At 40.5% G+C, this 11,470-nt stretch overlaps 1 protein-coding gene across 1 annotated transcript in view; it reads right to left on the bottom strand.

Annotated features, from left to right (window-relative positions):
• The window catches only part of LOC118430198 (agrin-like), a 38,287-nt gene that overhangs the window by 14,936 nt on the left and 11,881 nt on the right, over window positions 1–11,470 (bottom strand). The window contains exons 12-21 of the mRNA XM_035840908.1: window positions 10,763–10,993; window positions 9,799–9,956; window positions 9,078–9,201; window positions 8,018–8,050; window positions 6,909–7,007; window positions 5,479–5,640; window positions 4,740–4,883; window positions 3,702–3,841; window positions 1,889–1,906; window positions 851–959 (exon numbers count right to left, since the gene is read on the bottom strand). Of these exons, the coding sequence (XP_035696801.1) occupies window positions 851–959; window positions 1,889–1,906; window positions 3,702–3,841; window positions 4,740–4,883; window positions 5,479–5,640; window positions 6,909–7,007; window positions 8,018–8,050; window positions 9,078–9,201; window positions 9,799–9,956; window positions 10,763–10,993 (1,218 nt within the window). The remainder of the gene's footprint in view (window positions 1–850; window positions 960–1,888; window positions 1,907–3,701; window positions 3,842–4,739; window positions 4,884–5,478; window positions 5,641–6,908; window positions 7,008–8,017; window positions 8,051–9,077; window positions 9,202–9,798; window positions 9,957–10,762; window positions 10,994–11,470) is intronic.

Below are 11,470 nucleotides of genomic sequence, written 5' to 3'. Positions count from 1 at the left end.
AGTGATTGTAAGGTATACAATGTCGCATGTATGCGTTGCAGTCTAGAATAAAGCAAAATATATTTTTCTGAGAATGGAGGGACGGGCCGGGATACAGCCCTGACTCATACAAAACATCAACAGGACAACATCATGTATTGTCAACAGAACCTTCGGATAATGGCTCGTTCACTGTTGACTATGATAAGGGGTGTTATGAAAGTGGGCCAGTACATTACCTTATGATGCATGGATGACATCAATGAGGTACGGATTACAGTGAGAATTACACATACAAATGTTCAGGCTTTCTTAACAACAGTGGTATTTGATGGAAGGATCACAATGCACACAAAGTACACGCACATATCCCAAGGATTATATTCTGCCTTATTTCTCAGCTCCTTGAACTGCACTACAACCTTATTGTCTTAGCAAAACAAGATAATGTCAAAACTGCCAAAGAAGACCAAACATGATCTAGAGATCGGGGCCCAAGAAAATCTGGTCTATATGTACATTTGATTTACACAAAATCCTTACATATTCTGATGAAGTTACAAATATTCCATACACATGAGCAGGACAACTAACATATATATAATACACAATTTGGCTGGCCTGACTAGGGTTATACAGGTTTCACACTGATGCATATACATCTGAATGATCTGGATGCATAGTCCCCAGTGCTGGCTAACCTGTTCTACAAAGGCCTGTGTAAACTACATAGTAAATACTTGTAACACTGATCATGGTGCATGTTCTCCCCAGAGTTGGCTGACCTGTTCTATAAAGGTCCATGTAAACTACATTGTAAATACTAATGTAACACTGATCGTGGTGCATATTCTCCCCAGTTTTAACTCACCTGTTTTACAGGGCCCTGCGTACGCCACCTTGATGTCCTGCTGGTAGCGACAGGCGATCACCCTCATCTGGCACTCATCCGCAAATGTCTGTCCATCTGAGCCACAGACCTGTGTTGGATAGAAAAATCAGTACATGGTTACAAAGTGCCAAGGGGGAAAATTATTCAGAATAGTACTTAACTTATCTCTGGCTTGGCTTGGACATTACAGATAAAAAGGCAGTTCCTTAGAACATCTTGCAAAATTAGCAAATAAAAAGCCCTCCATAGCTATATAACGGTTTCCATTTTCCAACAGATTACAGCTTTCAATTATCAACACAGTAATAACCTATCCCATAGATACATACATGTAACACCTTTTGTAGTTGGAATAATCTTCAATAATTATATACAAATACATAATCTGAAATAGTGAAGAAAATCATTAAAAGTCCTTCTTTGTAAATAATTTTAACTTGCTAAAACATTCTGTATCTAAGAAGGAAAAAGTATTCTGTCAGTATTGTTCAGAGGAAGATGACAGAAAAACACTTAGTGGTGCGTACCTAAAGCCCAGACTTGGACTTGGACCTAAAAATGTTTAGGTCCAAGTCCAAAAAAAACCTAAATGTCCAGACTCAAGTCCGGACTTGCAAAAAGCTATCTATCACTTATATTCCCTTTTCTTGCTCTAAACCATCTAAAATCTTCCATAGACAGTGAAATTTGCGATGGAAAAGGACAAAAAACGTTTCGTGTCTACACTGGCTGTATATAATTTGCATAATTCACATTGCATTTCAGTTCATGCTAACATGCAATTTTATATGCACCATCCCCCCTCCCCCTCATAAAAGAAAACTTTCCAGCGCACATAATACGCAATGATGGGTTCAGGTCTGGACCTGAACCTGAACTGCTGGACCTGAATCCGGACCTGAACCTGAATATGAGTTTCGGTACGCACCACTACGTGTGTTTATGCCAGTCAAAATTAAGGTAATATTCACATTTTCCAAAAGAGCTAAAAGCAGGACCTTGTGTTTATAGACTTACCCTCCAGTCCACTGGTCTCTGATGTGTGTAAGAGTGGAGAAGATAGCAGAGAGCACAAGCATTAACAGCAAGGACAGGCAGAGGAAAGAGCAAGGAACTGTGTACAATATTCATGCCTTACAATTACTTCAAATGTACACATACAGAGGAACATGCAAAATTTGCAGTGAAAAGATTCCCACATTGGTGTTTAGAATGGAGGTAAAGGAGTCTTATTGTGTTAAGAAAACATATATAAACTCGGCACAAAAAGTTTGGAATATGAACTTTGGCTGATCATAGTTCCGTTGTTTCTGCATCAATTTTAATGTGTGATATATCAATAGAAAGCGTGTGTGATTTCCTTTCATATGGTATCAAACTCCTTATAATTATAAATTCGTGAAACGAGCACCAGGGCTACTTATGTCAGTGGGTCGCGAAAAAAAAGTGCCCAAATTTCAATTTTTGTGTTCAACTCTATATCATCCTGCTGGTATGGGTGTGGGTGTCAAGGATTCAATCTGTCCTTTTTCACGTAATCTTTGGTATACAGAACTTCCAAGTTTATCTTTAACATTTGGTAAGAGTATATGTGCCCTTTTGACTGTTGGATGACCGAATCGAGGCGTAGATGCGGCAAGGAGAATGCCACGCTGACTGTCGCATGGATAGAGCGTAACAGCGCGTAGCGCTTGGTGTGCTGTATGTATGGCTGCCACAGGAAAAACAAGGTTTAGTATCTTCCCAGACAGGACAACCTCAATACTGTGAGATACAGGGACACTATTCTCCATTCAGTCGCAATGCCTCACCCCTTCAATATGGGGTCGAATGACATTCTGTAAGATTACACCGCCCGTCCACGCACATAGTCTGCAATGGTCCTTGCTCTGTGGACTGTGGACTGGCGTTGTAGTCTAACACTTGCAGAATTGCATTTGGTCCCTCACACATACTGATAAGGTATAACATTGCGACTGCATGGAGAATGGTGTCCCTATATCTCACAGTATTGAGGTTGTCCTGTCTGGGAACATGATAAACCTTGTTTTTCCTGTGGCAGCCATACATACAGCACACCAAGCCCTACGCGCTGTTACGCTCTATCCGTGCGACAGTCAGCGTGGCATTCTCCTTGCCGCATCCACACCTCAATTCGGTCATCCAACAGCCAACAGGGCACATATACTCTTACCAAATGTTAAAGATAAACTTGTATGTTCTGTAGACCAAAGATAACGTGAAAAAGGACAGATTGAATCCTTGACACCCACACCCATGTCAGCAGGATGATACAGAGTTGAACACAAAAATTGAAATTTGGGCACTTTTTTTTCGCGACCCACTGACGTAAGTAGCCCTGGTGCTCGTTCCGAGAATTTATAATCATAAGGAGTTTGATACCATATGAAAGGAAATCACACACGCTTTCTATTGATATATCACAAATTAAAATTGATGCAGAAACAGCGGAAATATGATCAGCCAAAGTTCATATTCCAAACTTTTTGTGCCGAGTTTATATAGTATAGGCTAAAGTAGTTCCACATTTAGTACATTCTTCTGACCTCTCCTAGTCTCAAGGAATTTTTCAAAGCTTGGTTCTTTCTTCCTTCTCTTTCACAACATGGTACATGTATATATGGAATGAGAGAAGTCAGAAAAATAAGAACTATCAATCCTTATTTCCATGCAAAATATCTTTAATTAATTGACTAAGGAATTGTTATACCCTGTCTTGTTATAACTAGCCGTCTGTTGCCTACCCGTGTCAGGGATCCCAGCAGCAGTATAATCAAACAATGGATACTACCACTACATACTGCCATACCTTTGTTTCGATTGTACCCCTCTTGCACTCGGTGGGACAGACACACTGTGCCATGTCGCGGCCCATCTTCTTACAGACTGCGCCGTACTTGCACATCAGCTGGTCACATGACTCCGCCACCTCAGGCTCTCTCTGGGTCGCTGTGGGGTCAAGGGTGAAGAGCATTATGGGTAAGTGAACTGCACGTTGGGTACTACGTTTGTAAGAAAATGGAATGATCCGTGAATGGTTTCATCAGATTGTTAAGTCACTGAATGTAGCAACATTTTTTATAAACAACCAAGTTTTTCGCGGACATTTATGTACCAACTGTAACTATCTGTCAGTCAGTTAGAATTAACCTGAGGAAGGTGATAGACGGTTACCTAAATGTATGTTGAATAGAACACTTGGTTGTGTCTAAAGAATGCTGTTATTCATAACAGAATGATATATTCTCACAACTTGGCAAGCTAAGTCCTCTAGTATGTATGACAAATATGATGTTAGTTTTCATGACATATTTGACTACTCCATATCAATACAATGTAATGAACACAAACAATTAAGTTTAATGAACATATTCATCCTAATCTTTCTTTATCCTATGCCTTAGTAACATCATAAACGCTAAGGAACAAATTAGACATATCATTGAGATGAAACCTACATGTACCAACTGTAAGTGTGTGTATTAGTTGTGAAGTTGGATAAAGAAAGAAAAAAATGCACACTAAAGCCGACAGTCAGAGAAGCAGAGTTAGCGGCTATTCTAGCAGAATCACCTAATAGATACCTTTTCTTTCGTCCACACAGAGCAATTAAGACAATCACCCCTATTCTCAACAGTGAGCAAGTCTTCACCAATGTTATGTAGAGGATTTTTGGAAGGTACCAATTTATATGAGGATGCGTCTACAGAATGACACAATCACCCCAACTCTTGATAGTGAGGAAGTCTTCACCAATGTACAATTGGAAGGAACCATATTTTGAAGGGGGTGTTTGGTTGAACTGTGTGGCTGGAAGAAAAGTTTGCAGGAAAAGCGGACGACTCACGCTCTCGGCAGCCTGTTGGTCCCATGACCTGACCCTTGCGGCAGCGATCACATTTCATTCCCGACACTCCCGGTTTGCACACGCACTTGCCGGTCATCTGATCGCAATCGTCGCGGACTGAGCCACCCTTTGAGCACTCGCATGCTGGCAGGGTGAAAGCCACAAGGCATGCACATCAAACAAAACTGCCTACTGTGCACAATTACGGAAATCAACTGGCTACTACTACGTACACACACGACTACAGAACTGCACAATTGGTGTCCAGACAGCCACTCTGCTGAAAAATACTACTGATTTGAGGATATCATCGTGCGAAATGACAGAAAAAGAGACATAGCTGCGATACTCAATATGGTGCCATGCGGTAGACAAGCAGGGAAAGAGAAAGGTTTGAAAGCTGGACCAATTGTGCTGAGTACATCAAAAGCACTGTACATACATCATTCACCATTATCATAGCTGTAAGCACCTTCATGAACCATTATATCTGTTTTGAACTATCAAAAATCACCTGAAACCTTCTCAAGAAAAGATAGTTTGCAATTCTCACCAAGCATCTCTTACAAATCAACCAATACTAAGACTTCCTTTACACCAGAGAGCAGTTCAATTTCACCTGGTTTGGCTTTGAGGCATTCAAAAAAATAAACACTGTAAACAAATACAAAGTTGACCTCCAAATAGAGTCCAAACCAAAGGGGCTGAATTGTTGGTTATACATGACTGTATGACTCACGCGTGCAGCCGATCTTTCCATCCTGCATGCCACGGAAGTTCCAGAATCCCGGCTCGCATCGGTCGCACTTCTTGCCGCCAACGCCAGGTTTGCAGCTGCACTGTCCAGACTGGGAGTCGCATGTCTGTGCGTAGGAGCCCAGTGTGTTGCACTTGCACACACCTAATGGGGGTTAATACACATGAGTGCAAGTTGAACAAAAAATGAATGTATTAATGAATGAATGAATGAAGACCTTTATTGCACATTTTTGCCCCACTGGGCTAAGTACAGGTCACACGGTAAGAAGCACATATATGTAACAATGGGAACAATCATACACATCTATATATGTAGATGTGCGTCTAATCTATTCTAAGACATTCGACTTCCTCTCGCTTCTTGATAATTGTATAAATGTAGCTAGCTGTATGGTTGGTTAGAGTTGGTTTGTCAAAAGCTGTCAGGAATATAAATTTCTCTTTACTATTCAAGTATCTAAAGTGGGGATATTTACTTAACACATAGTCAAATAAAATGCTCCTATCGCTATCATACAAAGGACAATCCATAGTAAAATGTACTTCATCTTCTACTTTCCCTAAACTACAATTAATAGTACCATATGATTCTGATCTGAGTTGTTCATCATCAATTTGAGGTTTCGATTTGCACCCCGAATTAGGCAGATGAAACGCAGGGGAAACATCAGATTCTCCAGTATTATGTACCTTAAAAGTTTACAAACTGAAGAAAATTCTTTCAAAGTTATTCGTGAGCAAGAGTTTATCTTTACCATCTCACCTCTTGTTCATTTGTTTATACTGTATACCCAGTAAACCACCTCATGGTGTAACACACCAGGTTTGTAATGAAGAGTACAAGCTGCATATCCAGACAGATATATTTGATCCACTCACAGCTGAGGAAAGACCCCAGGCCTATTCTTTTCAATAAGTGTAGTGTTTTTGCGGGTGCGTAGCGCCGGCTTAGAGGCGAGAGAAGCGGTTAGTTCAACCATGGATGGATGCATGGATCGGTCAATTGAACTAAACTCTTCTTATAGCCCTTCTGTACGAACGATTACGCAATCAGCTTGCGTGGCCGAGCGGTCTACGCGCTGGGTGGATATAACGATTTGCTTTTGCAGCCGTAGATCGTGGGTTCGAACCCCACTTGTAACAATTTTTTTTCTTTGTTAGACAAATCTCATGTAATATTTTTTTAATAGAAGACAGACCAATTCAATAATTCGATGTTTAAAAACTCTTTTTTCATGTGATTTTGTTTAACATCCAGGCTTTTTCCAAAATACGCACCGGCCAGCTTTTTTCAGAAGCTTTCTTGTTTTACATGCCCCAGATAAGGACCTCTGGTACCCATAAGCAGCAGACTAAAAAAAAATTTAAATTACAATGTACTTAATATATAATAAAGATTTTGAGACTTACTTGGACAGCCAGCGAATCCAGCCCCTGCAGCGGGAGTCTTGCCATCCGGACAGCACTTGTAGGTTGTCTCCTTACAGTCAGTCTTAGGGGCAGGGGGGACTGAGAAACAGCACACAAGCCATGAACACCATGTCGAAGAAGGTCACACAGAGGCAATGAGAATAAACATCGTAACACTTACTCCCGCAACAGGATAGAATTTGAAAATGGTCAGACGTTTCAGAGAGCATATCCCGACACTTAATATCTAGTCACTCACGAAAGACAGAAGGAGTTGTCTGAATCCTCTGACTGTAGCAAATTCCATCCAGTTGCTGAATGAGTAATTGTTATGTAGCACCATGGATATTATGCTGTTTATTCTTTAACCTTAAGAAGCTACAAACTTATGAGCTAAATCATAACATGCCCATAATGAAGAAATATAAGAACGATCCACAAAGCTCTCATTAATTCCTGTATAGTTCCTTCATATGGGTAAGAAAGCATGCAGGCTGAAACAAAAGTTTAAACTACATGTAAGCCTATACATGTGTGTCCAAAACATTGAACAGAACAGAACTGGCATACCTGAAATAGAACCTTAATACAATATCTAAATTAAGCAAAAATTAACCTGCAACATGAGCTATGTACGAAATAAACTTTGTTTCCTAATACTAGAACAGCCAGCCTGAAGCTCTTACATTCCTCCAGGAATCCTGAAATATGTTAGGAAAAGCAGCTATGGCAGAAGGGTTTTGGGGAAGAAGAACCCATCTCATGCAATCTACTTTCCTTAACCAAGACACACCTCCCACATTATGAAATACAAGCAGGGAATGGGGAAAGGTGGGACTTGAGTACTACTGCTAAGAAAGTAGAAAAATCAACATCTTGACGAATACAATTGTCTTGTGTAATTTTCTTGGTATCAATACTAGCTTTGATTTGAATGAAGAAGCTTCTACTGTTTTTAACTTTTTTTTTGATAACTGTGCTATTTTGTCTATTAGACAAACATAAATTTGAATACATAGTCAATTTGTACATTCATGCAGATGTACTACAAGTCTCTCCGTTTCCCCACTGGTGTTAGCGCCCTTCCATATGAGAGAACACACACTTACCATCCGAGAAAAACTGTTGCCGAAACACTTTCACTAGGATGCAAATGGGAGGTCACAAGTGAGAAGAAGATGAGGTGGGCGTGTCAGTTCCCACGGCAACAACGACTCTCCATACAGACTAACGTTCAACATTAGCATTTGAATTCGTATTCTTTCAACACTACTGCGGTAGTGTGGTTGATGTATACCTTGATGTATAGTTGACATTATATTGCTTTTAGCTTCTTATACTGTTATAGTAGAAAATTGCTTTTCCACAGTGCTATTTTGCCGTCAAGCCTCACAGAACAAAATATACATTTAAGCACTTTGACACAACCAATGAATACTGGGCATCATTTTGGTTGATTCTTCAAAAAGTCACACTTCATGAATTTGAACATTTAGCTTGGAAATATTCTAAAATAAATGGTTGGAAATTTGGGTCTAAAAATGGAAGATTTATCACTTTACAAAAACTGAGAACTAATCTTTCTGCTGCTAGTTTTGCCATCATTTCATGTTTTTTTAAAAGCTGACATATCAGCAATTCTGATAATCTTTTTGAGAGAGATGTACAGTGGTAGAGTAATCAGGTTATTTTACACTTCACCACCATATGGCATGCACACTATAGGCCACCATAGGCACCTTATGTGATGCAGATGCGATTGAGCGTTTGAGTCGGCGAAATAGTGAGAGGTTTTTCATAAGGGCTTGTACAGAATGGAGATTTTGGTTTAGAGATTCAATGGTTGCCAGTTCAGTATTATATTAAATGACAGATACGAGTCTGGAATGGCAGAAATTGGTACATATCCTGCAGTTTAGGAGAAGGGGCATTTTTTTCAGCATACAAGACCATCACCAATAATGATGTTACTTTTCCGTATAGAGAGTCGATGGTTACCGAGTACAGAAAGCATTAAGAGTTGATAAAGGAGACAAGTTAAGAGAATTAGAAGTAGCTGCAAAAAGCAGGCGGAGCAAGAATTGTCAGGAGATTATTATGATGACGTAACTGTTACGGCAAAAAGAGAGCATGATGTAGTCTATGTCAGAAATGGTGACACGCTTGTACCTCGATCAGGGCAGGGCCCGTTGCTCATCAATCGGATGTTTCTTTGCAAGGTGCAGGCAGCAAGCTTCAGGCGGCATTCGTTGTCGTAGGTCTCTTTGTCGCTGCCACACACAGGCTTGATGTCCTAAACAAAACAGAAAGGAACACAAGTTGTTATTATGGAAAGGTATAGGATAGTACTAATTTTCTTACCTTCTGACATTTCAATGCCTATCAGGCATCTTCCTCAGAGCTTCTAAATGGAGTTCTGCTTCTCGCTGCTATGTGTAGCCGATGTAGGTGGCGCTTTTGCGGCGAGAAGCAGTATTCCAGTTAGAAGCTTTGAGGAAGATGTCTAATAGGCATCGAAACATCAGCAGGTAAGATTAACTACAATATCTACTATCCTATGAGTATGACCTACCAACCTGATGAAATTATTCTCGGTTGAATACTTTAATCTTATCTGTGGAATGGTGACTCCAAAGCATTTTTTCAACCTTCATTTAGTCTTGATACAAGCCATTTTGCAAGATTTCAAGGGTGGAGGAGGTCAGAGGTCTTGTCTTCTTAATAGTACACACAATGATTTACATTATAAAACATTCCACAATCACTTTCGAGGAAGTCAACATAATATCGGCCCACCTTCTCATTGTTATCATAATGTATGATAATTTTGAGAGAAGACAAGTCAATGTTTATGGCTTTAAATTTCTGAAAAATAAAGCTTCATTGTTACCCCGGAACATTTGGTCTCACAGATGCACTCCTCTCCCTCAGAGTCAGGGTCCATGTCCATACACTTCCCGCCAAAGCGGCAGTTGGTTCCCTCGTCGCAGAAGTCAAACTCGTCGTCGGGGTTGCGGGGTCCACCCCCAGAACCTTCGTCCGGCTCTTCTGATGGAATTCAAGAGTCAATCGATTGCAGTGAGTACAACGTGTTAGTAGAACCTTACCGAACTGGGCTGGGAGGCTGGAAATGTGGTTAGTTAGTAAGTTAGTGCTGATACTGTTGGAAAAATACTAAATCTATGGGGACTAAACATCAGACTAATACTATATTTATCAAATCTATCACAGTCAAACCCGTCCAAAAGACCACTCATAGAAGAACATCTGGTCTATGAAGACAGGTGGTCACTGTAGACAGTACTATTAATTCTTGTGTCAATTGGGAAAGACTACCAAAAAGGGTCACATTGGCCTGGAGGTTCATATTTGGAGGTAGAAACTGATTGTACAAGTTTGACTATTATGATTGTGTATCAAGATAGTTAACACAACTTTAATGACAAAACAGCACGATACAGATACAACAGATCTATCATTTCCCATCTTTTTCAGATATGGCTGAAGATATGCCAAATAGCAGTTATTCACTGAAATAGTAATGTCTGACCGTTTCCAAAATCATACCCGTTGCTTGGTGAGTAACTGCTTTTTGGCATATCATATTACATGTATGTCTAACCTTCCTTGATGTATTGCTGAAGATATTAACATATTATGACAGCAATGCTTAACTTTGGAGAGAGATAATGCAACCGTCTGTGACCCTAATTATAGTTAAACCTGACAAAAGATGTTTTCCTAATACACTATACATGTATATCTACAAAATGTAATTCCTAAGCTAAGTTGAACAATTGAAGAGTTACATAAGAGATTACTTCTATTCTCTACAGATTTGCCAACAACCGTACCTCCTGATCCGGACCCAGAACCTTCGAATTCACACGGTCCGGGCGCCTGCACCACGACGGACAGTCCGTCCCGACAAGCCTCCACCGCCAGCTTGCACTCGCTGCCGTAGGTCTTGCCGTCGCTCCCGCAGACGGGGTCGTAAATCGCAGTACAGGCGGTGGGACACTGGCACTTGTCGTCCACACACTCCTGGTAGGGGCCGCAGCGCGTGCCTCCACACTCCATATCCTCTGCAAGGGGCAGGCAAGTGGAAAGCGTAAAATATATCTTAAATCCAGTTTATTCAAGGCTGCTTGGCTGAAGAACTGCCCAAGGCTATGGAGGATAGGGAAGGATGGAGGAAGAGAGTCATGGCCATCCGTGCAACCAGCACACCCGGATGATGATGATGATTCAACTGAAAAGCTCACAAATTGCGCAAGTTGTGACAAGGACAAAATCTATGTCCTTCAATGTACCTGAAAGATGTCTATACTTTCATGTGGTTTTCTATGAAATTCACGCCATTATATTTGCATTCTAATTGATTTTCGAGTTAGGTTTTCGGTCCCATAGGATATGTACACATATCACTTACGACTGAAAACGCCTATCACTAACCGAAAATGCGATTCTACAACAAAGGGGCACTGTATAAGTGATAAATAAGCCAAACAAAGCGACAACGTAGCAGATTGATTTCCACAACTTCACACATTCTAGTTCTA

The sequence above is a fragment of the Branchiostoma floridae genome, chromosome 14 (assembly GCF_000003815.2).
Source record: "Branchiostoma floridae strain S238N-H82 chromosome 14, Bfl_VNyyK, whole genome shotgun sequence".
Classification (NCBI taxonomy): domain Eukaryota; kingdom Metazoa; phylum Chordata; class Leptocardii; order Amphioxiformes; family Branchiostomatidae; genus Branchiostoma; species Branchiostoma floridae.
The sequence above is the reverse complement of the archived record's forward strand: the minus strand, read 5'-3'. Positions and strand labels throughout refer to the sequence as shown.